Genomic DNA, 24571 nt, shown 5'->3' with positions numbered 1-24571 from the left:
TTTCTGATGCCCCCCAAAATATATATTTACGTGTGACTAGTCGACTAATGGCTTAAATTAACGCCTACTAGGCGACTAGGAAAATCTTTGGTTGGGGGCAGCCCTAGAAGAAACTATCATAGCGATTTGGAACAACATGAGGGCAAGTCAACAATGACTGATCTTCTCTTTTTTTTTTTTTTCATTTTAAAGTTTGATCCCTCCCTCACTCCACCGTTCATTCATCTTCCAGCTTTTCTGATAATCCAATTTTCTCTCACCCATTTTCTGAAGGACATATGTGTGTTTTGTGTGGTGGTGTTAATGTGTTAAATGTTAGCAGTGAAGGGTCATGACCTTAAGGGTGGGGTGATTGTGATTGGAGGAGAGAGAACAGGAAGGGGTGGGAGCAGGAGGTATAATGTTGCATTAGCATTGCTGCTCATTTGTCTCTGTCAGATCTCTTGGCTGCTTCCCTGAACTGCTCAACGTTCCGCTTGCTCTCACATTTAGGCAGTTCTGTTATACATCCCTACAGCTTAACACTGACACAAACACACTTGTGTGCACAGCATATAGATTTTTCAGTTAAATAGACATAAGCATTGTCCAGTGTGACGTAATGAAATAGCATTGATATTGATTCTGTTTCACCTACAACTTCTAGTCATCAAAACATTCAGAACACAGGGCTGATTTCAGAGCAGTGTTTTTATGGCTTTTTGCTTATTTTTAATTATGGCCCATTGTTATACATATACTGTATATACTGTTTTAAGCATAAAAATAGCACACTAAGTGAAATATCATTCTTCAAGTGAAATTGGGCATCATGATATTTTAATGTACGGTAGAAAATATAGAAAACTGTTTGAAACCTGGCAGAGGGAACAGCATAGGAACTCTTTAACCAGGAAAACCTGACATCAGGGGGCACGATAATGTCCTTATCACACCAAGTTTTCAAAATAACAACTGAGTAGACGAATGCAAATCTAAGCTAGATGGCAGAAGCTGTCTAAACTGAAAGTGCCTAATGCAGCATTGAAACACTCATTTAGAGCTAATTCCAATCAAAAGTGAGCATCCCTATGCCCTACTCGCATAGCTTTTGATGTGGGCACCCTAAATGGAGCATGACATTACTGTATGAATGTACCTTTGATAACAGTCATGGCCAGGACCATTCGTGGAAAAAAAATATTTTATTTGAGTTGTCAACTTCCCGCAGTTCCCTTCAAGGGCGCAACAATTTAGTTTGTAAAATGCCCTTAATTGACTGGCATCCTGCTCTTTTTATTTTTTACTAGTTTGCTATTCCAGACCCATTTTTCCACATCTGTCTTAAATAAATGTGCTTTTTAATCAGAGGTTGCGTACAAAGCAGAGTATATAGCTTCATCCATAAAACTGTCCTGAAGGTGTGTCATTCTACAAAATAAACTCCAGCTGCTAGAAGGAACCAGCACAAAAAAAAAAAAAGTGCGCAGGTTCCTCAAACAGTCAAGTGAATGTTCAGTGAGCCGGCCCGCTCGGCTGCAACGAGAGTACAAGATGACTTACTCAATTGTCTTTATGAAGGACATAGCTTGCTGTGGGCATGTGAATGTTTTACGGCCATCCTTAGCATCTATTCTCAATTTGGCTGGGAATATCAGTACAAAAGTGACCTTCCGTTGATGTAAATGTTTCTTGCATTCCTTGAATTGAACACGTTTCTCTCTTGTCGAATTTGCAAAGTCTGGGAACAAGAAAATGCTGTGGTTCTTCCAAGAAAGCCTTCCTTTACTCCTCACCTCGCGTAACACAAGATCTTTATCGGATGATCTAAATAATTTGGCCAGAATTGATCGGGGCCTGTCTCCCTCCGCGGGTTGCTGAGCAGGATCCCTGTGAGCTCGCTTGATTTCCGACTTATGGCCTACTATGTCAAGCAGATTCGGAAAGAGCCCATCCAGGAACTTCAACATATCCTGTCCCTCTGCTCCCTCAGGAATTCCGACGATACGGACATTATTCCGCTGGCTACGCTTCATGTCCTCCAACTTCTCCCAGACACGTTCCAAATCCACCTTGGTCGCTAGCGGATTAGCAGATAATTCCATCTCCAATGACCGACATGTTCCGCATCTCTCGCCACATTTCCCGCATCTCCCCGACTAACTCGACTCCCAGGCTTGCAGCTTGCTCGGGGGGGCATCAGCTTAAACATGTAAGTGTTTTAATGTCTCCAGAGCCCGAGGATTTAAAATTTTTTACATTGTCCTTTTAGAACAGTTATGGAACAGTGTATCGAATCTCACCGGTTCATGTCATTAAAAGTATTAAAACTAGAAATGTGTGCAGAGCTCGTCGTTCACACTTCTGATCCTCACATGGTGTCGTGACTCCCCAGCTTCCCTCCAAATTGATTCTTAAAACCCAAGAACTTTTAACTATAACAACAACCCTCTACAGTGCAGATTGATCACTCACATATGTGACAATTTCATGATATGCGACTAAAAATTTCTTTGACCGCCACTGGCTGGTAAATGCTCAGATTTCACTTACCAGTGATTTATGTAGTATAGGTGCCAAAGACTAGATCCACGCAATCCATTTGTCAATGTCTCTTTTAATATATTTTTTGTTCTTTAGTTAGTTGATCAAAAACAAATTTTTTTTTACATTTAATTCTAATCACACATAGCACAGATGCGGTAAAGAAGCACTTCTGTTAATGTGCACTTAACAAAACACTTCTTTGACCCTTGCTGAATTGTCGGTATTCTTAGAGACCGTACAGTTTTGGCACCTGTTCTAAAAATCAATGTAAATACTTGTAAAAAGTTCAAATTATGCTTGTAAACAATACACATGTAGCATATTACACACACACACATATATGTATATGTGTATGTATGTATATGTGTATGTGTATATATGCACAATTCAAGACATCATATTTTGTGTTGAAATACATGGATTTGAACATTTAAAAAAAAAAAAAAAAAGTGCCCAAAATGTTTTGTCTAGATTTCACTGGATTTTTCTTGTTGGTAAGATCATTTAATGAGCTGTTGTCTCACACACTTTCAGCCCTGTTTTTATTAGGGATGTGCGCTTCGACTAATTTGACTGTCGTTTAAACGGAAGTTTTTTAACCGACTAGTCGACTAGTCTAAAGAGAAACCAACCTTCAGAAAACAGTAAAAAAAAAAAAAAAAAAAAAAAAGAAAGTGTGTTTATGCGACCCATTTAAAATACTTAATCTATTGCAAATCTGATGCTAAATTCCACTGAAAAGGGGCATTTATCTGCGACGTCCTCGCCTTGAATTATGATCATTGTACATTAAATATAGAACATGACACACATTCACTGAATCAACATTAGCGAATATTTAACACACACATTTATTGAAAACAGTTAAATAAATAGTGCAGGATCAGTGGAACAACCATTAAAAGCCTGTTCTAAATGAAAATCACCAAGTAAAAGTTACTTAACATATTAAAACAGTCAGGACATTGTTGGAAATAACTAACAGGTAGACTAAGCCAAATCTATGAGACAAAAATTTGCGCTGAAAAGTTGCGTGTATTTCACGACGTGTAGTCGTGCACTAACCATTGATCTAATATGACAGCTGTTCGGTAAAGAACGTTAAACAATAACCAATTTTTACGATGTAAAAAAAAAAAAAAAAAAAAAAAAGTAGCTAAAGGATAGAAAAAAATAGGCCTGTGATGTAGCCTACAATAAACCTAATGACTTGTACACAGAATAAAATATAGTTTAACCCATTCAGCAGTCGGCACCTTGTTGAAAATAGCCTACCTAGCCTAAAACAGTTATTTTCTAGGCTACTTAAAAGCATAATTTTTTGGATGAGCAAAATTAACTCGTCGACATGGTCCGATGAAAGACGGGACTTGACTCACCTATCCTGCGCTTGGAAAAAGCCCGCTTTTTCGTACAAGCATGCACGGATGTAAAGAAGACTCAAATGTGAAAACATCCATAGGGACTTTCAAACGTTTGGAAAGCCGATTCCCGCACCACCGAAGTGATTTCTTTACTACTTTGTGCTTGTCTAGCGAGAGGACATTTTGATGTCACCCATTTTGAATACAGTGAGAGAGGGAAGAAATACGCACAACCTGAGGTGAAATTAAACTTTGTATCTGCTCCAGAAATCCTCTTTTTTATATATATATATATATATATATATATATATATATATATATATATATATATATATATATATATATATATATAATATATATATATATTTTTTTTTTATAATATTTGTATTATTAATTCTATTTAAAATATGTAACATTAATATGACAGTAATTTAAGTGCAGCCTCTGTAAAAATATAAAGCCAAACGTAAATGTGTAAAAATTATGACCAGTTTAATGGGGGGAAATATTAACCGACTAGTAATTCCAGTGTCGACTAGCAGCATCAGAACCGTTTAGTCGGCTAGTCTCGCACATCCCTAGTTTTTATGTGGCTGATGTTTCTGTGATGCTAGGTTGGAATTTTTTCAGTGTTTTTGTGGTTATTCTCTGCCCCTCTCAGACTATGAATGTTTCGCACAAACATTGAGGCCACCTGCCTGCCACCATACAGGGAAAACATTCTCTCACTCTGTCATGTTAAAATGATGGGAATGCTGTCTGGTTCTCTTCCATATTCCTCTCGTGCCTCCATTTCTCCCTCTACAGGAAGTGAAATGGTGGCATCTCCTCTAGGCTGTAATTACTGTCTGGTTCCAGTATTCAAAGTGAGCAATTTCCCCCACTGCATCAGGGCGCTGCTCTCTGCCATGTCCAATCAACATCAACACACACACACACAGAGTAGAATCCTCTCTCATCTGCATGGAGAGGGAGATAGTGCAGTAGGGATGGGCGATATGACCAAAATCTTATATCATGATACAAGTAATTTTATATCAAGATAACGATATATAAATCACGAAGTAGTATTTTTTTTTTTTTCTTTCTGGAAAACCAATAAAAATCGGGTAACATAACCATTTTGTAATGCCTATTTTTGTAAAATCTACTTCCTTAAAATCTACTTAATTTTCTCTTTATTTACAACTTGACAAAGTTAAAAATAAAATAAACACTCTGTGTTAATCAACCTTAGAATAATACTCAATTTCACATTATGCCACATTTAAGTCTGACGTTGCTAATATTATTAAACTTTTTTTTTTTAAAGATCATTTCAAAGCAAAGTAACAGAAAATACAAAAGAAAATATTACATAATAAAAAAAAAAATTCACAACGAAAATAACTTATTTTGCAGAAAATACATTTCAAAACATGATAAAAAAATGAGGGAATGCAGAGTGTATCTTTTGGCTTTCATAATATACTTTAGCGTGCTTCATTTTATGTTGGTAATACAGATCATTTGTATTACCACAAGTGATTATAGTCAGTTTGCAGATACATTTTTTCTGCCAGGTTTTGTGAACCTACACCACAGATGTCGTACTTGTTTTAACGACAAGCTCCCCTTAATTTTCTTGACTTTTCTATTGATTGTATCAGCAAGAAGAAATCAAATGAAGTACATTTGTTCGGTGTAGTGAAGCGCACCTCTGCATGTTAAAGAGATGATTCAGGTGTCTGGATCAAGAGACGCTGTCCCGGTAGAGTGTCTCAGATCACAATGGACCGCTGCATCCTCCGGTGTAGAGTGTTCAGAATCGGGCCGCAAAATCAGAGTTTGTGTGCATGTTTTCACCGTTGCCTGATATGCATAATAGACCTTTTTCACACTCTGGGTTTTGGAACGCAAAAGTAAATGTTTGCTGGGTAAACTTCGACAGCGCTGAATGGTAGACCACAGCAAATATTATTTTCACTTACCCATTTGCTCCAAGATCAAAAGAAAAAATCCACTATTACGTTTGAATGACTTGCCAGAAGAGGAAAAAAATAGAGCGCGGTGGATTAAGCAAGTCAGATGGGAGAAGTTGCCAAATGTGCTGTCACTCTCTCAGCAGCCATAATCGAAACCCCCTCGCAGCTGTGGTAATTCATTTTTTAAAGCTAATTCCAGGGTAATATAACAATAAGCATAAAGTTATACATTTACACTCAATAAATAAACTTTGAAGTGAGCAGACTGTTAATTTAATTAAATCGCAGCCCTTTGCGATTTAATAATCGCATAAGGGCATATCGTGATTTCGATTTTATTTTGAGTAATTGTGCCACCTTAGTTTGTGGTGGAACAATAACGTGATGGAGAAATGTATGGTTATTTTCCTATTAAGTCACGCAGGTCAAACTGCCTTGTTCTTTGCATTTGACTAGATCTTTAGAGTGCTTTCACACTTGGTTTGACTGCATGGACAGAACCAGAGTTAGATTCTTCCCCTCTCCCATTGCCCCCGCTTCCACGATATGGTACGATTGCATTCATATCAGCAGCGAAATGTACTGGAGTTCATATGAACCATACCCTAGACCACTTTATTAAGCGGACCCGGGTGCACACCAGAGTTCGGAAAACAGCGTTCTCTTCATCCAAACTAACCAAACTTTGAAATCTTTCAAGCTCTGGTGTGCACCAAAAGTGGTAGTGTGAAAGCGCCCACAGAGCACGCTCTTTCTGATGATGTCATGAGCACATACACATTCCTGATTTAAAATCAGGAGTGAATCCCCTATATTATTGTTCTGAGTGTGCTGAATACTGGAATTACTCGGGAGTCCCACCCCAGTTATTTTACTTGGTTATATCCATGGCAACATTTTGGTGTCTCACATTTAACGAGAAACGTAAATGCAGAAGTGTTTCACTAGCCGTGTTTGTGTGTGAACAACAGAGCAGTGCTCGTTCACTGAAGCACGCAGACTGTATAATTACTTATTAAACATCCTTTGTGATTCACAAAACTACTGTATGGCTTCAAGAGACTAATTATAATGCAAGAATCATATGGACTACTTTGCTGGTGTTTTTAGGCTTCTTTAATGTCATTAGAGCTTGAAAGTAACAACCATGACACACGTTCTTAATGCTCTAATGAACATGAGAGCGATCACTTCACTTCTAGGGATGTGGACTTTAATGTTCAAAATAAACAATGCTTTTCCTCCTTGTGAGTTTCTGTTACAGGATTTTAAAGTAATGTCTTTTTTTCCTATTTTGGCCATTTGGTTAATTCTTTAAGCTGCTACCTTTAAACAGCATGTTTTTTTTTAAATTGCTGCTTTAACTCTGTTTGGACCCTAATGTATGGATTGCCACTGGATCGCAGAGCTGGTATGAGCAACTACACCGAGAGACCGACTAGTATGAACTAAAACACATACCACCATCTCTGTGATTTTGCACGCACTGCACCTGAAGATGAGTAAAGCACATCTCAGACATGCTGTTAATGTCCAAAAGTGAGTGGCGTCACTATATTAAAAACTAGTTGTTCCGTTTGGTTCTGTACACACTGTCTTTATTTAAAATTTGTGATTGCTGCCAGAATTTTTTGGATGAATTTTGTTGTAGAATGTGGTTGTCACTACTGTAAATAACTGACAACTGTATTTAGCTGCAATGTTCACACAGCCAATCTAACCCCTAAAACACTCACGCTCTCTTTACCATGGGTCAGACAAGTAAACTGATTGTTATAAAGAATGAGTGGTTTGTTTTTTATTAATTAATTAATTTATTAAAGCTGTGCTGTCAGAGTGGCGCTTTAAAGCTGGGAGGATTATGGAGGTAAATAAAGCATGCTCTCAGACAAAGCCCCAAAGCAAAGCCATGATAAGACCCCCCCCCCACCCCCAACCCCCTTTTAATTCTCTCCTGTTTCATTTCTTATTTACATTACATACAGCAAGCGTTTCACATGACTCCAGTCGACAAATAAAGCTCTTCTGAACCCAAACGATTGATTATTTTGAGAAACAAAACAAAACTTATATACTTTAACTACAAATGTTCGCTTCCATACATCTCTCTGACGTGCGCTCAGGAGAGGGATGACGTAAGCTCTTTGGTAAGGTCACGCGTCACGTGGAGTAGGGGTCAGGAAGCGCGTCATTGTTTACATTGTTTTATTTTTATTATTATTTGGAAATAATGTTTTATATTATATTTTTATATTGTTTTGGTTTGTGAACGGCACAAGTTTCTCTTGTAAACAATGACACGCTTCCTGACTCCTCCACGTGACGCGTGACCTTACCAACGAGCTTACGTCATCCCCCTCGTGAGCGCACATTATGCTTACCATTCCAAATGAAGGACTTCGCTATGCTATCAGATTGTTTGAAATAAGAGAGGGGGACATCTACAGGTAGAAATTGTAGCAGGTAGTTGGATTTTGGAATACAATTCATTTTAATAACATTAACCTTCCCAATCATCGATAAGTGTAATGAAGCCCACCTGCCCACATTGCTCTAACCTTTTTATTAAAGGGTCCAAATTAACTAACTAAATCACACAGATTTGCTGGGAATAAAATGCCTAAATACTTAATGCCCTGTTTGGGCCACTGAAAGGTGCCTGGCTGAAAAGCCGTTACCGGGCAGTACGCTGTTAGAGCCAAAGCTTTGGATTTACACCAATTGACTCTGTATCCTGAGAATTTAGAAAAGGTATTAATTCTGTGACTGCATAGATCTAGTGGGTTGGAGACAAATAATAAAATATTATCAGCGTAAAGCAGAAGCTTATGCGCCACACCTCCCGCCACCACCCCTGGAAAATCATCTTCCTTTCTTATCGTGGCTGCTAATGGTTCCAGGGCAAGACAGAACAATAATGGGAAAAGAGGGCAACCCTGCCGGGTGCCCCTATCCAGATTAAAATAATCAGAAATTAATCAATTTGTTTGTACCACTGCTACCGGCTGTCTATAAAGTAACTTCATCCAATAAAAGTATTCCCGAACCCGTATATTTCCAAAATCTTAAAAGATAATCCCATTCTACCATATCAAACGCCTTTTCGGTGTCAAGTGAGATGCCAGCGACCTGGAGTCTGATCATTCCCCACTGCCCACATTACATTAATGAAACGCCTGATGTTATCAGAAGAACTGTGGCCCTGAATAAACCCCACCTGATCTATATGTATAAGAGATGTCATAACTTTACTCAGTCGGTTAGGCAAAAGTTTTGACAATATTTTAACGTCTAGCTGGATCAGGGAAATTGGATGGTAACTTTTACACTCACTTGGATCTTTGTCCTTTTTAAGAATCAGACTGATCCAGACTTGTGTCATGGTTGGCGGAAGCTTTCCATTCTTTAATGATTCCGTATAAACTTCTACCAAAAGTGTAACCAATTCTGTAGCATAAGATCTAAATTCAGCGGCAAAGACAGCTGGCCCCAGAGCCTTGCCTGTAGGCAGGGCCTTAATTACCTCGTCAGAATCAAGAGAATTTTTTTGCTCAGTCATCAGTTTAGGGAGATCTAATGGTTCCACAAAGTTTCTAATATCTTCATCAGTAGATGAAGACGTGGAACTATAAAGATCAAGATAGAATTCTAAGCATTATTAATATCAATGGCCGAGGTACAAATTTCACTACCAGCAGATTTCACTGAGGGAATGGTAGAAAAAGACTCTCTCTGCTTTATATATCTAGCCAAAAACTTCCCTGCTTTGTCCCCCGACTCAAAGTATGACTGTCTTGCCCTGAATAGCTAAAACTCCACCTTCCGCAACGAAAGAGTATTATATCTGTATTTCTATCGGGTCAATTCCCTGAGGCCATTCGATGACATTCCGTGTTTCAGCTCTGCCTTGGCATTTTAATATTCCCTTCCAACTCCACGAGGCATACGGTATGATCCGACCCCTAAGAACCGCCTTACGTGCCTCCCAACCCATGCACGCAGAGGATACTGAGGACCAGTTGGTCTCCATATAGACAGTGATTTCAGCCTTTAACATTAATTGGAATTCAGGATTTTTCAAAAGAGATACATTAAAGTGCCAACTATGATTTCTTTTTCTCCGTCAGAGGCAACACCTCACCAGGGCTTGATCTGAGACTAAAATGTTTCCAATTGAGCAAACCATAACAGATGAAATGAGGGACTTAGATATAAAAAAAATCTGTTCTAGAATAGATCTTATGGACTGATGAAAAAAATGTATAGTCCCTACCAGATGGGTTCAAAAGTCTCCAAATATCTGTAAGACCAAGATTTTTACACATCCTGTGAAGCGTCAATGTTGCTCTAGTGGGCTTACATGCTTATGCTTCACTATGATCAAGGACTGAATCCATCAAAAGATTAAAGTCTCCTCCCAATATTATATCATGAGGGGAACCAGCGGCTTGCAACATCCCTTCAAGATCTATAAAAAAGCCCTGTTCATCAGTGTTAGGTGCGTAAATGTTAGCCAAAATCAACCTTCGCACCTGAATTTCTGCTAAAACTATAATGACTCTTCCTAATTTATCTTTATTCTGTTTGAGACATTTCAATTGTAGATGTTTACTTATCAGCATAATGACTCCCTTGCTCTTACTTGAGCCAGCACTAAAGAAAAGGTCCACCCCATATCTTGGGGTGATATACATTTTTCAGCTTCCTGTGGAGAAAGATGTGTTTCTTGAAGAAACACTATATCAAATTTCTTTAGTTTAAGAAAATAAATAACCTTCCTTCTTTTTATGGGGTGCCCCAACCCATTCACATTCCACATGGAGAGAGACAATCCACTCATATTAACATTTGACATTTTGATATATTAGAAAAAATAGATTGTGTGTCAAAAACAAGATTATAAAGACCACTTTCCAACATTAGTGCAACAGTCCAACCCCGAACCTCCCCCCGAACCAAACAAATAGAAAAAAGAAAAACGTGCACGTTAACCCCGCGCACGACATCGCCAAAAGTTGTCCATCCCTCTATACTCAAACCAGTCCATGTACGCCTACGAGAGCCCCCGCGACAACTTTGCCATCGGATTGTTCCAGTCCGGTGCTTCTATACAAGTTTTGTTAGACAGAATTACATAACGGAAGAAAATCTTTCAAACAAGCTCCAGCCAATAGGCAGAATAAACACAAAGAAGGTGTAGATTCATCCACATAACTGTCCCGAAGGTGTTATTCCACAAAACAAGCTTCAGCCTCTAGCGGAACCAGCACACACACACCAAAAAAAAATTATTTATATATATATATATATATATATATATATATATTAGAGCCTGACCATTATGGTATTTTTTGAGACCGATACCGATTTTAGAGAGGGAAAATTCACCGATTACCGATATGGTGGCCGATGTATTTAATTTGAGCTGGAATGAAAACAGACCTTTTCTATGTGGATTTTTTTTTTTTTATATATATGATTATGCAAAGGTACTCAGAAGGCTGCTTTCTTAAACATTTTTATCAAGGAATATTTGACATTATTATTATACATTGTCAACAAATTCTAGAAATGAACACTGAGAAAATAAAGAATAAATAAAAATACAATAAATAGCTTAATAAACATCAGTACTGTATTTTTAGTATGTCAATTGCTGACCATTTAAATAAAAATAAAATAAATAGCTAAATAAACATCAGTATTACTGTTTAGTATCAGCCAAATGCTGACCATTAAAATAAAGAATAAATAAAAATAAAATAAATAGCTAAATAAACATCAGTACTGTTTAGTATCAGTCAAATACTGCCTTTATTAATACTGCCGAGTCAAGATAAACACAAGTTCAGGGGAAACTTTCAACGGTGGAAAACCAGACTTCTATATATTACATTTTATAAATGCAATGACTGGAATTGTTTGGTTGAAGGGGGTACCAAACTGTGAATCCTGAACAAAACAGTTTGGTGAATACATGTTTACTCATTAGCTTCTACTCAGCTGACAACAATGAAAGTAGCAACATGCATAGCTAGTTAGCTAGAAGCTCGTTGTTACGGAGAGTAAAAGACGGACGTTGTTTATTTTACTTTCCAGCATTGTGTCTCACCAACTAGTTAAAAACATAGCATGAAATCAACACTCATCAGACACAATCCACCACTGCACCGTTGTCTGTTGGGCTCCAGAAAGATGCTCTGATGTTTACCTTTCAATCTGCTACATTACTTACTGACAAACTATAACTGGCTAACAGCAAACAGACATGAGTGACATGGTTGTCAGGAACAGGGTTAATGTTATATTAGTTATATTGAAAAGGGAAAATGATGGGGTCATTGCTTATTAAGTTTCCAGTGTGTATTTCACAAACTAGTTAACTTAGAGACACCGCTGAACTCCGCCCTGTCTGCAGAGCCACCGTCAGCTCAGAGTCAGCTCTGTAAACAATGGAGTCGGAGTGCACTCTGATGGTCAAACTACGCTATGACACCAATTCTAAAGAATTGTTTTCTGCATTATATGTTCTGAAAAAAGGTTTTCATATCGGTGCCTATCGGTAAAATATACGCTGATACCGATATATCGGTGAGAGGCTAATATTGGTCAATAATATCGGCTGACTCATTCATATATATATGTGTGTGTGTGTGTGTGTATGACACACACACACACACACACACACACACACACTACTGGTCAAAACTTTTGAAACACTTGACTGAAATGTTTCTCATGATCTTAAATATCTTTTGATCTGAAGGCGTATGCTTAAATGTTTGAAATTAGTTTTGTAGACAAAAAATATAATTGTGCCAGCATATTCATTTCATTATAAAAATTTTTTTTTTTTTGAAATTGATGACTTGGACCAAATAATAAAGAAAAGCAGCCAATAAGTGCCTAACATTGATGGCATCCCATGGTGATACCTCAAGAAGTTGGTTGAGAAAATGTCAAGAGTACATGTCTGCAAATTCTAGGCAAAGGGTGACTACTTTGAAGATGCTAAAATATAACAGTTTTGATTTATTTTGGATTTTTAGTTGCAACATTATTCCCATAGTTCCATTTGTTATTCCATAGTTTTGATGACTTTACTATTATTCTAAAATGTGAAAAAATTATAATAAAGAATAAGTGTTTCAAAACTTTTGACCAGTAGTGTATATATATACCTTCAGTTTCCTCGGGCAGTCAAACGAATGTTCAGTGAGCCGGCTGGTCATAAGTGCAGCAGATGACCTAATCCTTCCAGTGTCCTGCAAAAAAATATATTCCACAAAACAAACATCCAATAGGAGGCACAAGCGCAAAGAACGAGCAGATTCATCCACAACTGTCCCGAAGGAGTGTTATTCCACAAAACAAACAGCACAAAAAGAAACAAAGAAAGCGCCCAGTTTCCTCGGACAATCATGTGAATGTTCAGCGAGTCAAGCTCACTCGGGAGCAGCATGAAAATCACCAAAATAACTTATTCCATTGACTTTATGAAAGACATCGCTTGTTGTGGGCATGTAAATTCTCTACGGCCGTCCTTAATATCTATTCTCAGTTTGGCCGGAAACATCAGTGCAATAGCGATCTTCCGTTGATGTAAGAGTTTCTTGCATTACTTGAATTGATCACGTTTCTCTCTTGTCGAATTCGCAAAGCCTGGGAACAGGAAAATTTTGTGGTTCTTCCAAGAAAGCTTTCCTTTGCTCCTCTCCTCACATAACAAGATCTTTATCGGATGATCCCAGAAATTTGGACAGAATTGATTGGGGCCTGTCTCCCTCAGTGGATCTCCGAGCTGAGACCCTGTGAGCTCGCTCGATTTCCAGCTTATGGCCTGTTATGTTGAGCAGACTCGAAGACCTCGTCAAGGAATTTCACCATATCTCCGCCTTCCTCGTTCTCAGGAATTCCAACAATTCGGATGTTTAGTCGATTATGATTCTCAAGGTCTTCCAATTTTTCCCAAATGTGCTGCAAATCTGTCTTGGTCACTAGCTGGTTAGCAGCTATTTCCCACTCTGATGACTCCAGATAATTGATCCGTTTCTCGACATCCGACAATCTTGTAACAAACTCAGAGAATTTCGCCTCCATCGGCGTAATCGATCGACGTATTACAGCAAGATCCTCCAAGTCCGCTACAACCTTCGTCAGCATCACAGATATGCTCAACAGTTGCCGTTGAATTTCTCCTGCCGCGCCGTTCAAACCGCCGAGTCCCTGGTCTGCTGCCTTGTCAGGGGCTTCAGCTTGAGCACGTAAGTGTCTTTTAATGTCTACAGAGCCCGAGGATTTTGAATTCTTCGACATATTTTCTTCATAGAACAGTAATGAAACAGTGTATCGAATCTCACCGTTTTATGACAAAAATTATTAAAAACTAGCAAAGTGTGCAGAGATCGCAGTTTACACGTCCGACCCTCGCATGGCATCACACGACTTCGCTATTATGGAGCTTTGTGTTTATTACTCTCTTTAAATACACAATTACACACAGTGTGCACAGTGTCAGGAGCGTTAAGGATTCATATAGTGCAGTTAATTAATTGAATTATCGCCTGCATCTTTTTTTTGCACAGTGTGATTCCACAACATAAAGATTCTCTGCAGTAAGCTTCCTGTTGCTTATAGCTTCTCTGCGCCTCAGTTGTTGATGCCACAGCACTTACTACTATGCCGTTTATGTGTAGTCAGCACAGCTGCAGAGCCAAAACATTAACTCCTCAAAGACAACTTAAAGCAATAGGCCTAGTTCAGCCAAAAATGAGAATTCTGTGATTTAATTTAACTCACCCTCATTACTTTCCAAGCCTGTATGACTTTTGTGTTCCATGGAAGAAAATGTGAGATGTGTAGCAGAAAGCCTTAGTTGCTCTTTACTAGGGGTGGGAATCTTTAGATACCTTTAGATTCCGATTCTGGGAGTCATGATCTGATTTAGGGCTGTCATGATTACTCGAATTAATTTGATTAATAGAATAAAAAAATTCCTCTTACAAAATTTACAAATCGACAAATAAAAAATAAGGCGGATATGACGCAGTCCACGGACGAGAGTCCAAACACATAACGAAAAGAGTTGCAGCTGTGTGAGAGCACTTCACTTTAGATTTGAAAAACAATGTAGGGTCTGAAAACCATAACATCACTTCAGCAATGCAACAGAACTCAAAAATAAGACATCTAGTTTTCACAGACTGAACACACTGGTCATTTGCATGCGTTTTGCGGTGCTGCGCATCCAGATACTCGAGAAAGTGAGCCACTCGTTTCGGCACGGGACACGCTGGACTAAGCAGAAAACACATTGGAATGCACTCTTAACCTATTTATTTACACAATCATTGGAAATATAGGCTTTTATGAAACAACATAACATAATGTAATGACAGAGATGTCTGTTGGACTTGAATAAAGTTTTAAATGCATTGATGGATGCACAAACACTTTCTGTTCAATAAATCTGACTGAATTCAGACGATCTAAATGTTATTTTTTTGCAAATGGAGATCTGGGTTCTGTTCTGTCTAAATTAATTACAATTTAAATGTAAATGCAATTTTCCTCCTAATGTAAATTAGATTTCATAAAGATTAAGTTTGCAGTGCTCCACTCCAGATAAATATTTTATGGCCATTATCAGAGGTAAAATTTAATGTGGTAACCCAGAGAACTCTATTTACTGAATAAAGCTACAGGTCTTTATGCTGTCAGTCAAAGCTCAATGTGAACCGTTAAAGCCACCCAGCTGCATGTCTCGTGCCCCGCAGATGCAATATGAAACAGGCTTGGCTGTCAAACTCACTGGATGTTTATTGTTTTTGCCACCATTCAGAATACATTCTAGAGACTGTGCGTGAAAATCCTAGGAGATGGCACCAACAATCATCCATGTGTTTATCTAATCAGCCAGTCGTGTGGCAGCAGTGCAGTGCATAAAAGCATGCAGACACTGGTCAGGAGCTTTGGTTAATTTTCACATCAACCATCAGAATGGGGAAAAAATGTGATCTCAGTGATTTTGACCGTGGCATGATTGTTGGTGCCAGATGGGCTGGTTTGAGTATTTCTGTAACTGCTTATCTCCTGGGATTTTCACGCACAACAGTCTCTAGAATTTACTCCGAATGGTGCCAAACACGAAAAAAAAGAAAAAAAAACATCCAGTGAGCAGCAGTTTTGTGGATTGAAAGGCCTTGTTGATGAGAGAGGTCAACAGATAATGGCCAGACTGGTTTGAACTGACAAAGTCTACGGTAACTCAGATAACCACTCTGTACAATTGTGGTGAGAAGAATAGTATCTCAGAGTGCTATTCTGAGATGCGGGTTGGCACTGTTTTGGCGGTACGAGGGACCTACCCAATATTAGGCAGGTGGTTTAAATCTTATGGCTGATCTGTGTAGCTAGTACAGAAATCAAATGGGCTACGTTTTTGATTACTTTTAATGGTGCTTTTTTTTGTCCGATTTTGGGCTTGACAGTCAGTGATCACTCTGTACTTACATTGCATGGAAAAAAGCATCAAAACATCTTATGTATTCCATGGAAAAAATAAAGGCATACCTTTTTGAAATGACATGATAGTAAATAAATCGAGACAAAAATGACATTTTTGAGTGTCTCTCTCCATCATGACTGCAACAGTATGTGTTTGTGTATACACAACGTCCTGTGTTTTCTAAAACAAATGACTTACTGAATGCATTTTAATCAGCCTCTCCCTCTCTTTTCCAGTATAATTTTGTGGGGAGGATTCTTGGCCCTCGTGGACTCACAGCGAAGCAGCTGGAGGCAGAGACTGGCTGCAAGATCATGGTAAGAGGAAGGAGCTCCATGAGAGACAGAAAGAAGGTGAGACTTTCTTCCTTATCCCCCTATTTTTCTTTCTCACACACTGTTCTGCTTACATTTGGTGTTTGGGTCTAGTTTTGTTTAAACCTAATGAATCATTTACATTTATGCATTTGGCAGACGCTTTTATCCAAAGCGACTTACAGTGCCCTTATTACAGGGACAATCCCCCTGGAGCAACCTGGAGTTAAGTGCCTTGCTCAAGGACACAATGGTGGTGGCTGTGGGGATTGAACCAACAACCTTTTGCTTACCAGTTCAGTGCTTTAGTCCACTACTCCACCACCAATCCATGCATTTGCTTCAAGTGTATCTTTTTTCATTCTCACTTACTTGCTAACACACACAAGATTTGAACTCGCTTGGCTCCGGCTGAGGCCCAATTCTATTTCAGGCCTGGACATGGTGGTTTTGGTGTCAGAGAGAAATGAAATGACACAGTAGACAGACTCCGAAAGACTCCAAATATTTTATTATACTCCCAGAGGAGGCCTGCTGTGTGATCAGCAGAGGAAGAACTAAAACCTGAATGATGGGAAATTATGGCCCCAGGTGGGAGTTATGTAGCACAGAGAACATTACAGTGCTGCCCCGTCAGCTCCAGCAGAGGCTTTCTCCAGCGTCGGGCAAAATGACATTTGTACGTGTAACTGTTCAGCACTACAAGCTGAAAATCAGAGGAAATGGCTGATTCTGTAGTAAGCAACTGAGCAGATTTAATTCTGAAGTCTTGAACGACCCATGGAGACTTTGTTACAAAGAATCAGCAACATTTGTCTGGTTGAGTCCAGTTTTTTCTGTCTCTTGTTCATCTGTACCCATCCCAGTGGAGCTGTATTATCTGGAAATCCCCATCACTGTGAATTAGCATTACTACACACATGCACCTGATCCCCAGCAGTGCTTTCCTCTGGATAAGCCACATGTGTGAACTCGGGGGCATGATTTAGAAATTGATTTAATCCTTAAAAGAGTTGATCTCTACAGACTTTCATCCTTTGTATAGCATTTCTATAATGGTTGTCTTTTATTTGCCCTGCTGAATGTAAAACACATACTTGTCAGAGGAGGCTAACTCCTAAATGACTCTGTTTTACCCCTTTTTTCACTGAATGGTGCTTGAACTGGTGCTTGGACAGGGATCTGCGAATGAAACTGTATCTGCTCCAGATATCCTCTTTTTTTAAATAATATTTGTATTATTAATTCTATTTAAAATATGTACATTAATATGACAGTAATTTAAGTGCAGCCTCTGTAAAAAAAAAAAAAAAAAAAAAAAAAAAAAAGGATATATATATATATAATATATAAAGCCAAACGTAAATGTGTAAAAATGATCATCAGTTTAATGGGGGGAAATATTAACCGACTAGTAATTCCAGTGCTGACTAGCAGCATCAGAACCGTTTAGTCGACTAGTCTCGCACATCCCTAGCTTATATACAACAGTTCAATGAACAAGTAAATTGTAAAAAAAGTTAGGAAAAACTGAGTATGGTTATAACACATTTTTACATATTTCGCAGTAGCTGGTGCGCAAGCGTCATTAACTATAGAAACCACAATCTCTGCCATTTTGAACAGTATGTCCTCTCCAATGTGGAAACTCCAGTAAGAAGCGCCTTGAGTTTGTGTAATTAATAGGTATGTTGTGTCTCTCAGCTGTGATGAGCCTTAATGCTGAAGTTGTTAATTTAAAGCTATTTCCTAGCTTTAGTAGTGTAGTAGTAATACGAGCGATCACGGAGTGCTGTTGAATGTAAATACTGACTGACGCTGACCACACGTCACCAACTGCCTCATATTACACACAAAAATGGTCTTTTGCCACCACCTGCTGGCTAAAATATGTAATGTCACAATATTAAATGTAAAGAGACAGATAGCTCTTAACACATCTGCACTGCTCTTACACTTTAGTTTAGAATGTCACGAACACAAGCGGAGTGATTCACACAGTGAAGTGTCCAAGTGCTGGTGGTGTGAGACCATCAGTACTCATGGAGCATCTCGTCCAATCAGATTCAAGGGCTGGAACTAATGCGTGTGTGTGTGTGTGTAGAGATATATACTCTCACTCACTCACTACCGGTCAAAAGTTTTGAAACACTTGACCAAAATGTTTCCCATGATCTTAAAAATCTTTTGATCTGAAGGTGTATGTTTAAATGTTTGAAATTAGTTTTGTAGACAAAAATACAATTGTGCCACCATATTAATTAATTTCATTATAAATCTAAAATTTAATTAAACATTTTTTTTTTTTAAATTGATGACTTGGACCAAATAATAAAGGCAGCCAGTAAGTGCCCAGCTTATAGATGAGAACTCCTTCAATACTGTTTAAAAAGCATCCCAGGGTGATACCTCAAGAGGTTGGTTGAGAAAATGTCAAGAGTGCATTTCTGAAAATTTTAGGCAAAGGTGACTACTTTGAAGATGCTAAAATATAATAAAGTTTTGATTTATTTTGAATTTTGTTTAGTCACAACATAATTCCCATAGTTCCATTTGTTATTCCATAGTTTTAATTACTTTACTGTTATTCTAAAATGTGAAGAAAAAAAAAAGAAAAAATAATAAAGAATAAGTGTTTCAGAACTTTTGACTGGTTGTGTGTGTGTGTGTGTGTGTGTGTGTGTGTGTGTGTGTGTGTGTGTGTGTGTGTGTGTTTGTGTGTATATACAGTTGTGCTCAAAAATTTGCATACCCTTGGAGAATTGGTAATATATGTACCATTTTTAAAGAAAACATGAGTGAGCAGGCAAAACACATTTCTTTTATTTCTTATGGGATTCATATTCAACTGTAGGTTATAACAGAATGGTACAATCATAAAACAAAACATGTCAACAATGAAAAAAATGAAATGACCCCTGTTCAAAAGTCTGCATACCCTTAGTTCTTAGTACTGTGTATTGCCCCCTTTAGCATCAATGACATCATGCAGTCTTTTGTAATAGTTGTCTATGAGGCCCCAAATTCTTGCAGTTGGTATAGCTGCCCATTTGTCTTGGCAAAATGCCTCCAGGTCATGCAAAGTCTTTGGTTGTCTTGCATGAACCGCATGTTTGAGATCTCCCCAGAGTGGCTCGATGATATTAAGGTCAGGAACTGTGATGGCCACTCCAGAACCTTCACCTTTTTCTGCTGTAACCACTGGAGGGTCAACTTGGCCTTGTGCTTAGGGTCATTGTCATGCTGGAAAGTCCAAGAGCGTCCCATGCGCAGCTTTCGTGCAGAAGAATGCAAATTGTCTGCCAGAATTTCTGATAACATGCTGCATTCATCTTGCCATCAATTTTCACAAGATTCCCCGTTTCTTTAGAGCTCACACACCCCCAAAACATCAGTGAGCCACCACCATGCTTCACAGTGGAGATGGTATTCTTTTCACTATAGGCCTTGTTGACCCCTCTCCAAACATAGCGCTTATGGTTGTAACCATAAAGCTCTATTTTGGTCTCGTCACTCCAAATTACAGTGTGCCAGAAGCTGTGAAGCATATTAAGGTGTTGTCGGGCATATTGTAACCGGGCTTTTTTGTGGCATTGGCGCAGTAAAGGCTTCTTTCTGTCAACTTGACCATGCAGCTCATTTTTGTTCAAGTATCGTCGTATTGTGCTCCTTGAAACAACCACACTGTCTTTTTCCAGAGCAGCCTGTATTTCTCCTGAGGTTACCTGTGGGTTTTGCATCCTGAACAATTATTCTGGCAGTTGTGGCTGAAATCTTTCTTGGTCTATCTGACCTTGGTTTGGTATCAAGAGATCCCTGAATTTTCCATTTCTTAAGTGATTGAACAGTACTGACTGGCATTTTCATGGCTTTGGATATCTTTTTATATCCTTTTCTATCTTTATAAAGTTCCATTACCTTGTTACGCAGGTCTTTTAACAGTTCTTTTCTGCTCCCCATGACTCAGTATCTAGCCTGCTCAGTGCATCCACGTGAGCGCTAACAAACTCATTGACTATTTATACACAAACACTAATTGCAATTTAAAAAGCCACAGGTGTGGGAAATTTACCTTTAATTGCCATTTTAAACCTGTGTGTGTCATCTTGTGTGTCTGTAAAAAGGCCAAACATTCAAGGGTATGTAAACTTTTGATCCGGGCCATTTGGGTGATTTCTGTTATCATTCTGATTTAAAAAGGAGCCAAACAAATTTGTGATAATAAATGGCTTCCTATGATCACTATCCTTAAATATAACAGTTTTTTGCATGATCAGTCATATTTTCAAAATCAGTGCCAAAATTTAACAATTTCTGTCAGGTTATGCAAACTTTTGAGCACAACTGTGTGTATATATATATATATATATATGAGAGAGAGAGAGAGAAAAGATTTTATACTTTTAAATTTTTAATGTCTTTGAGGGAATGAATTACAATCCCATGAAGCATTGCACATGATGTAATTGAAAAATATAAAACTATTGATTAAGTTGAAAATTATAAATATAGATTAATATATTTGACAGATTGCAAAATATTAAGATATATACAAATAAGTTTGAGAGTGTAGGGTGACTGTGTTGGGTCATCTGCGGTGTGTGATGGGTGTGGGCAGTCTGTTGTGGTCTAAGTTTCAGCTGAAAATGAGACTGAGGTTGTGGAGAGCGACATGCACACAGTTATGAGCATAGTTTGACCATTCTAAAGAGACTGAAGACAGTTATGCAGAGTTGGACAGGCCCAGGCTGAGGGGGTTGTTTATTTAGCATCCATTAGCAGAGCCGTTTTTATGCTCTCAATAATTTAGTTTGCCCCTACCTCTGGGGACCGAGAGAGTGATGGAGACAAAAAAAATAGAAAGAAAGAGAAAGGAGGGAATTTTATTCAGGGAAGAGTGGAGTGGGAGTCTATTTTATCAAAACAAGGTTTAGTAAGGTTATTTGTGAAGATGGGATATGGTAGTTTAGAGTGTGCAGGAGTGATTATGTGGTTTATCTTGTGGTTGCCTGTGGAGTTGTGTTAGTAGTGTGTTATTTAGTGCTTGCTCTGTTAGGTAAAGCCATGGATCACTAGAAGACTCGTCTCCAGAGAAAACACTTCATTAGCCTTAAAACAGACAGACACTTTATTTAGCAGCTCCCCAAAGGTGATTTAACCCCAGTAACCCTCTCAGGAATTGCATACACACAAGTTCACACACCCTTAAGAGACACTATGTCCTCGTACTTTGTGTGTGTGCGTAGTGAAGCTGATATCAAGCAGATGTAATAGGAGAGGACAGGACAGACAAACTCTGGATAATAACCTGTCCCACTGTGTAGCCTCTTCCTCTGATCAAACACTGTTCAAATTGAGGGCTCTCAGAAACCACAGCACAGATCAAATGTAACAGACTGCCACCCTCACCAGAGCATCACAGAACCTCTCCAGGACAGTGATACAACAGGCTTTTATTCTGTCCCTTTCTACTTGTTTCTTGCTCAAATTGAGTTCCCTTTCTTATGCACACACACATACATGCAGCATATAATGGAAAATATCACTTAAGTGTGTGTGGCATTTAGAGCATTTAGAAGTTCAGGTCAAGCTTTCGTTAAGAGCTACTGGTCTTTACAGCTTTGGTTGTTTCTTTCAAAGCATTGGTGTTAGCTTAGTTAAAAAAATATTTTTTAGGTTTGACTGTCCTTCCTGTCTCCCTGTAGCGCTTTCTTAGGCATCTCACAGTACAGGCATTGTAATTTATTGCCCTGGCCACATCCGCAGTCCTCATGCCTCCATGCAGCATGCTTAAGGCACTTTCACGCAGATGATCAGGGACGCTGGGCATCTTTCTTTTGGTGTAGATATGTCTTTAGTGTCCTAAGTTTGTCCTAACTGTGACCTTAATTGCCTACTGTCTGTAAGCTGTTAGTGTCTTAACGACCGTTCCACACGTGCATGTTCATTAATTGTTTATGGTTCATTGAACAAGCATGGAAAACATTGTTTAAACCCTTTACAATAAAGATCTGTAAAGTTATTTGTATTTTTACAAAATTATCTTTAAAATACAGTGTCCTGAAAAAGGGAAGTTTCTTTTTTTTGCTGAGTGTATGTATGTGTGTGTGTGTGTGTGTGTGTGTGATATATATATATATATATATATATATATATATATATATATATATATATATACAGCTACGTCAAATCATAAAACACACATAAGAACGCGGACAAGCTTCGTGCATCTCTCTCCCGTCTGCCACTGTCTCTTCTCCTTAAATACTCCAGCCTCCCCTCACTGGAACATGAGGCCGGTGTGGCGCGCAGGTGGAAGTCATTCGCCACTTATCTTCCCAGCCTCACTCTGCCCAGACGCCGCTCTGCCCTGCTCACCACAGTGAACTATTTCTTTAATATTTGTCCTGTTCCTCATATATAGATATTGTGTGGCTAGAGAAGACATAAAGAGCTTTACATCACCTAGACACTATGCTTTTGGTTGCATGGAAAATGGCTATGTGAAAATTCTGTTAAATCTCTCATTCTGTGTTCCACAGAAGAGAAAGTAAAATGTGTTTGGAATTACATTATGGTTAATAAATGACAGGGTTTTAAACAACTCGCCTTTCAGTTAAAGTCAGCTTTTCTGAAGCTAATTTGCCCAAATTGTTTGGTTAAATTCTTTATTTTTGTCATTAAAACCACTTAAAAGTGGTTTAAGCTTAAACAAACAAACAAAAACAAAAAAAAACTAACTACAACAAAGGCAGTAAATACAACAAACAAATCATCTGAAAATATACATCTGGAACACATGCTGTGATTTTTATTTATTTGTTTATTTTTTATTTATTTTCTCTCTCCTTTTTCACCTCATGAGTTTGCGTCCCTTAAATGATGACAATTTTCAAATGTTAATTAACTTACCATTTAAGGCCTAGCTAAAGTACTTTTAAGTCTAGTTCAGGGCATTCAGAGGCCATGTTCATAAATCCTCTTGTTTTTCAGGTTGGTCCAGCTAATGCACATGCTTATTCATGATGAAAACTGACAGTCTCTATTGAAAAGGTCATTGGCTCTTTTAATTGTAAGGCTGGACTTCCTTTTGTAAAGCTGCCATATTAAGCGTGACAATTTCACCCATTCATGACCTGTCTCGTTTTATAAAGTCTATGGCTTGGCTTAGCAAGTATTGTATAATGAGCTGCTTGTCCTGGCTTTTGCTTGCAGTGTAGTTTGTTCAAGATTTCTCCAAGAGCTCCATGCAAGAATATTAATGTGAACTTAATGCCAGTGTCCGAATTTTGTTGAAGTGGTCAGTGAATTTGCAATACATAGTTTCTTTCCTTGTGTCTGTTTAGTAGAGCTTCTCTGAATTTTTTTTTTTTTTTTTTTTTTTTTTGAGTGCCTCGTTATGCTCTCCTGCCTGGGTTGGTAGTTGGAGTATTTTTCCAGTAAAGTTTTCCATTCCTGAGAAACAGGTGCCTGTCAACTACACCCGGGGCAGCTGTTAAGGACTGCAGCCTGGGTTCAGTCCACTCTGGTTGATATGAACAGTATTTATAGGCTGGTGGGATTATTTCCAGCCAGGTTGACTGCCAGCGCTCCTGCAGTGGAATCAAAGTAGTGACTTTTCTTCAGGTAGTAGAGACAGTAGCTTTGACATGAAGGCTCATTTGTTTACGTTTGATGCACATACATGCAGAATGTTTACACATGCAAGTACACATGCAAAAATCAAGCCACAGCTGATTTTTGAATAGTCAAGTAACAGTCTTCATCTAAGTATGCATGAGAATGCATAATCAAATATTTGAGGAAACGACGTCAGCTGAAGACTAGGTTATACTTCGCTTTCCGTGTGCCATTTACGTCTCACGCGTGATCCAGCAATCAACCTTTCAAGGTATA

General features: G+C 38.4%; 1 protein-coding gene across 5 annotated transcripts in view; it reads left to right on the top strand.

The window, feature by feature from the left end:
• The window catches only part of LOC127455105 (protein quaking-A-like), a 134978-nt gene that overhangs the window by 64267 nt on the left and 46140 nt on the right, over nt 1–24571 (top strand). For all 5 annotated transcript variants that reach the window (XM_051722703.1, XM_051722699.1, XM_051722700.1 and 2 more), the window contains exon 3: nt 16598–16714. In XM_051722703.1, coding sequence (XP_051578663.1) covers nt 16598–16714 — 117 coding nt within the window. The remainder of the gene's footprint in view (nt 1–16597; nt 16715–24571) is intronic.

The sequence above is a fragment of the Myxocyprinus asiaticus genome, chromosome 17 (genome assembly GCF_019703515.2).
Source record: "Myxocyprinus asiaticus isolate MX2 ecotype Aquarium Trade chromosome 17, UBuf_Myxa_2, whole genome shotgun sequence".
NCBI classification, from domain to species: domain Eukaryota; kingdom Metazoa; phylum Chordata; class Actinopteri; order Cypriniformes; family Catostomidae; genus Myxocyprinus; species Myxocyprinus asiaticus.
This window is presented reverse-complemented; position numbering and strand designations above follow the sequence as displayed.